This window comes from Euleptes europaea, chromosome 6 (genome assembly GCF_029931775.1).
Source record: "Euleptes europaea isolate rEulEur1 chromosome 6, rEulEur1.hap1, whole genome shotgun sequence".
Taxonomy (NCBI): Eukaryota; Metazoa; Chordata; class Lepidosauria; order Squamata; family Sphaerodactylidae; genus Euleptes; species Euleptes europaea.
The window spans coordinates 72,463,054-72,469,053 of record NC_079317.1 but is presented as its reverse complement, the minus strand read 5'-3'; the positions used below and the strand labels follow the sequence as shown (position 1 = coordinate 72,469,053).

Below are 6,000 nucleotides of genomic sequence, written 5' to 3'. Positions count from 1 at the left end.
TAAAGTTTAGTCATTTTTGTTTGCATTTTGTAAAATTTGAATTTTCTCCCCAATAGGATGAAAACGGCACATCTACAAGACACAGATTTTTTTTCTAAACTCAAGATTTACCTGAGACCCTGTAATGTGAAGACAGACAGACGAAAGGAAGGCTATGATATAGACAATCTCGTGAAAGGAAGTACGGTTAGATTGGTTACTACGAACACTGGAAGAAAGGAAAGAAACGAGCAAAACTACTCTAAAACTCACCATCTCTACACTGGTTGCTAAAGTATTTTATAGGGACATATAACAGCACTAGTACACACTACATGAACACTGATCACTTTTTAAAACCTCATATATGCATGTATAGGATACAAGAGGATACTAAAGGTTACAGTTTTGCCAATTATTGAAGACATATTTTTCTTCCTCGTGTATAGTGCATTTATAATAAACTGGTTACTTTTATGGAATTTGTTGAATGTATTCTCACAAGCTGTGCTTTCAGTCTACTTGTTAGATTAAAAACTATTTAAGGTTAATATTCATATATCACTGCGCACAGTGCAATGCTATGGGGCGTAGCACATGCAAGTAGCATAATGGAGCACTGTTGATGAGTGATGTGCCAAGCAGCTAAACTCTTGCTCTCTGTTGTTTTACACTGTCCCTGTTTCCTTCTGCAATGTGAGTTGGTGGTTTATGATTTTGGTATGACCACAAGACGCAGAGGGGGAAGAGGAGTAAAGGCAAAGTATGTACACCTCAGATTATTGTTAGGAGGAAGAATCTGTCTTTACAAAAGTGTGTACGGATATAATAGCAACAACAACAACTATATAGACTAACTTCAGGGTTCAGTTATTCCACTCACCCTGCTGGCTGAAAGAGAAGGAGACACTGAAAGGCTGTATAAAGAGCTTGGTAAGAAAAGAGCAGGGGCATAGCACAGAGCTGAACAACAGAGCTGAATGGGAACGAGTGTTTGGCATGTGGAAGCCAGGAGATTTACACTACCAGGACAATATAAAATTAGGCACAAATCATACGATGGCTTCTTGAGAAGGAGAGATTATAAATCAAGTGTACAAAGCATGGAAAACATGAGTGGGACTTGCATTTCCCCCCTCAGTTTATCAATGAAACGAAGATGTAAGGAAGAACCGAAACACTGAATGAAAAACAAAAACCTAGCAGATTATTAACTAAAATGCATGAAATTAATTAAGACAGTGGTGCCCATCTGCCTTTGTTTTGCACTCTTTCATGTCAGATTTCACAACAGATACAGCTTTGCTTCCTACAGCTCATTTCACCAGGCTCTTCTTCTTCTTTTCCTCCTCCTCCCCCCAACATACCTTTAGGAGAGCCTGAAAGGCTCATTAATCTCTCTCTACAGCCCTGCCAAGTATCATATTAGTGCACTGTATTGAGAGGCTGCCTTCTCGCTTGTGTTACAAAGCAGGACAACTTGTGCCGATGTAACTAGCAGCTCTCGAATGGAAGACGTAATAGTAGGATCACCGGGCCAAGCTCAGCTCCTACGGTGTAAATACTGGGCGCTTGATTCAGTTCGCTTTTGGCAGAGAGGAGCCTCCATTTTTATATCTAGCATTACAGAGGTAGGAGTCTAGTCCCATAGGTCCAATCATGCAACTCTGAGCTGCACCCTGCAATGCTCTATTGTTTCATATGCCCAGCATCTAAGTTTTGTGTGTGAGACTGTCCTGATGGTTTCAGGATGCAGGAAGAGCAGCAGCACTTTTTCGCGCATGATGCTTCAGTTTCAAACCACAGCATCATCAGTAAACAGGATTGTGGGTTGGGAAAGGCTTTGGCCTGAGAGACTGGGTTTAGTATTTGCTAACAGTCAGGCTTGGTAGCAGTGGGCGCAACAGGCAATAGCCTATATGGCATAAGGCAGCTTATCCTATCTGTATATCCAAAATTTACAGTTGTGCATTCCCTTAAGCAGTTCCTTTAAGCAATTGTGTCTGTTGTAACCTGGGGCAAATAGATATGAAACCGGTTTGCCCAGATAGTAGCCCAATCAATTGGTTTGTCATCACTGGATAGTTTTACACATCGAGACATCTGCTCCCCAGTGGCCCCTTAGGGCCCAATTTAATTTCTTTTTAAAAAATCAATGAGCACAGAGCAGGTAAACAATTTGTTGCAGCTTTGTATCCCCTCAGGGGAAACCTAGTCACTTGCCCACTACCACCATAGCCCTGCATGTCATGAAATTGCGGGAACAACTACACTTGATTAATTTTGTGATGAAAATCAGATTTTTGGACTCCAACAATGGGATGAAAAGCTATGGCTATAGCCTCCGTCTAGTGACCTGCTGAATACTACATACAGTTGCCAAACACCTTGTCCCTCCGCACAGCTGAATGAAAGGCTATGCTCTTGGGATGCCCAGATATGGCGCCGACACTTACAACCCATCCCTGTGACCGTAACAAAAGTAGATTATGTGAACTCATCGTTAAGAGCAGAATTGGCCCAGCAGTGATTGAAGCAATTTCCTTAAGCAACTGATTCATTGCCATTGTTTCACAGCGCAGCTACTTTTTCCTGGACACCACTGTGTACGTGTGTGTACACACACATACACACACTAAACCAAAACCCGGTACTTAAAGTGGTCACTGTAGTTCTCCACTACAAGCATGCAACGATAAATCCTACTGCCTAAGCAACCACTTTCAGGCACTGTGAAAAAGAATAAAAAGGGACAATGAAAGAAAGAAAGCTCAAAGGAATGACTGTACAATGTGGCCACTACGGAGGGGAGTTACTAGCACTGGGTCCCCAGTTCAAAATCTTTTGGTGGCAGTTTAAGTCCAAGGGACGACGTTCCCAGCGGGTCCATCATATTCTGGTAGCGTTCGCCTCGGTGTTTAGCCAAAAACGGCCCCCAGTCTGGTTGTGGAGAGCAGACCAATTTGAGCCTCTGGAATCACAAACAACAACAAAAATGGTGGGGAGGTCAATTGCAAAAGTGGATCATGGTCAGTTGAAATTAGTGGTGTTAGTTATTCTACAAGGCAATATTAAAATACTCTGCTGTTCAGTGTTTGTTTTCTACACATATGCAAGATTAGTAGAGGATAAAGTGTCCAGATTTTCATTATCTAGCCTTCCCCTTCTTCTCTCCCTCTTTAGTCCCCCAGTCAGCCACAGAAGAACAATTCATAATCATGGCCACCAATCACCAAGCTCACATAGCCAAGGACATGTGCTCAATTATTTAGCCCAATTGTCTGAGCAGTGGGTTGCTGCATCAAAATAATTGGATTTTTGTTTAGCAAATTTCCCAAAAGTATACAGATGACCAAAAAGTAATACATTGCTGGGAGTGAACAAAGATTTTAATTATCAGATCACAAATAATTTTACTTTTGGAGATGGGAGGAGGAGGAAACAGTGTGTTAACTCTGCGGAGGTACAAACAATGAAAATCTCGTTCATCTTGCCACTGATTTTTTTGTTGAAAAATATAATTTGATTGGGGCATTGTATATAGAAATAGGGAAAGAAAACATATTTCTGATGGTTTAAGAGGGAACCATTATATGTTTATTACCTATTAAAGGGAATCAAGGCTCCATATCAGTTATTTTAATTTCTGCTTAATTACCAGTTTGCAGCCTTTGCCTCCCAAATGAACTGTTACGAACTGGATAGCTCAGGAAATTGTGTGCCGAAAATGAAATAACTGCTGTAGAGAAATAAATTCCTTTCAAACAAGACAGAATGTTTTCAGTATTGCTTGGTACCATGGTTTGAAAATAGTGATGTCACTATAGTTGGTTAATGCACCAGTTCCAAGCTTAGAGGGCAAGAAACATAGGTCATTTATACATGGGTACTTTCACTCACGTTCACACACACACACACACACACACACACACACACACACACACACCGTCTGCCTCGGTTGTTCCTTGGAGTTATGCATGAGTTTTCCCTCTATTAGAGATGACCTTTCTGTTAGCCCTCAGAAATCCTGGACCTTCCTGTTCTTCTGTTAACCCAATTCTTCCCTCTCCCCTGAGCTCAGCCCAGATGAAATTCCCGTGCAGAAGGCAAAGTGCAGGACACAGAAGCTTGGTTTCACTCACAGCCAATTACAAAGCAGCATGTCCAGAGGCGGAGATTCAAATACTTCCTGCTTCCTCTGAGCTCTTTCTGAGCAAAAGAAAGGCGTTATGAAACCGAGGCTTGGATTTCTCTCCGCCCTTCTTTTCAGATTACTGTTTTGTTGTTGTTGTTTTTTGTTCTTAAAATGCTTTTTTATGCGGCAATTGGGTTTGGGGGAAGGGAACTTTTCTCTCACTACAGCCAATTATGAAGCCGCATATCAAAAGGTGGGGATTCGAATACTTCCTGACTTGAGCTTGGAGACTGCTGGTGCATAGACTCCCAACAGGAAAGTGTGGGTCCAGCGAGCAACAAACCTCCCATGCATAAACGGCCACACTTAATGATTTGAAAGAGAAATGGGGTGAGACGCAGGGGAGGGGGGAAACCAACAAGCCTCCGAATAGCATCAACTCACTTAAGTAGGTAAGATGAATAATGTCTAATTTCCCTTCCTTTGCTCTAGTAGTACTTGATCCTAAAACTCCTACAGTATGTATTCTTTTTGGGGGGTTTTTTTTTGGGGGGGGGGACCTGTCTCCGGTTTTATTGCTCTAGGGGCAAAGTATAAACAGCAGTGATCCAATGTGACTAAGTGGTTAGCCTACAACTTAGGGAAACCCAAATTCAAATCCCTGCTTGTTATGAAATTCACTAGGAGACTTGAACCAGCCATTGTCTCTCAGCCTACCTCACAGACCAGTTGTGAGAATAAAATGGAGGAGAGGGAACTATGCATTTTATCCCGTGCTCCTTTTATGCAGGTCAGAATAAAAATGCACTAAATAAATAGCCCCAATCAAAATATATTTTCAAAGCGAAGATCAAAATCACATCCTGTCTACCAGCGCTTATTTTTTAATAGTTTGAGTAGGACAGAAATTAATTTGCAACTAAAAATTCTCCTCAAAAACTCTCCTTCATGAATATTGATGTCTAATCTCGATATTCTGAGCTGTCCATGTACGCAGATCTCTGCAGTTCCATAGCTAATACAAACCTGACATGACTGGAGGAATAAAAGCAACTACTTCACTAGAATAAAATTTCAAATGCAAACACACATAGATAAGCCATATAAAGGGGGGGAAAGGTCTGTGAACTTGTACCCACCAACTCTGTAGACATGCAGGGCATGTAGACTGTGGAGGTCAGATGTGCACTGAATGCATATGCAATCACTCTTAAGCCTTTAAGCAGAAGCCCTTTTAAAAGGCTCAGTCAATGGAATTTTGCCTTGACCTGACTCCACTCTCTGAACAGTTTCCTATGGCTTGAATTCTTACATTCACCATGACACCAAATGTCTCACATTATACCCAGCGGCACGGGAGCAACTGCAATACTGCTCTTTGCTATGATGCCAGGGGGTAACTTAAGAACGCATGAACACATGAAGCTGCCTTCTACTGAATCAGACCCTTGGTCCATCAAAATCAGTATTGTCTACTCAGACTGGCAGCGGCTCTCCAGGGTCTCAGGCAGGGGTCTTTCACATCACCTACCTGAGTACCCAGCTTGCTGGGGGTAAAGGGAAGATGAATGGGGAAGGCACTGGCAAACCACCCCGTAAACAAAGTCTGCCTAGTAAACGTTGGGATGTGGCGTCACTCCATGGGTCAGGAATGACCCGGTGCTTGCACGGGGGACCTTTACCTTTATCTACCTGCCTAGTCCCTTTAACTGGATATGCCGGGGATTGAACCTGGGACCTTCTGCATGCCAAGCAGATGCTCTACCACTGAGCCACAGCCCCTCCCCTCTGGGGAGAAGACCTGGGCTACATGGGGAGAGCTCAGGCCACTTAAAGGTAACCTTGAAGTGGGGAGGAGCTGCAGAGTGGGCTCCTCCCATGTGGAC

At 42.7% G+C, this 6,000-nt stretch overlaps 1 protein-coding gene across 1 annotated transcript in view; it reads right to left on the bottom strand.

Annotated features, from left to right (window-relative positions):
* Positions 1–2,656: 2,656 nt before the first annotated feature.
* The window catches only part of SLC6A5 (solute carrier family 6 member 5), a 74,014-nt gene continuing 70,670 nt past the window's right edge, over positions 2,657–6,000 (bottom strand). Inside the window, exon 15 of the mRNA XM_056851926.1 lies at positions 2,657–2,950. Coding sequence (XP_056707904.1) covers positions 2,795–2,950 — 156 coding nt within the window. The 3' untranslated portion in view covers positions 2,657–2,794. The remainder of the gene's footprint in view (positions 2,951–6,000) is intronic.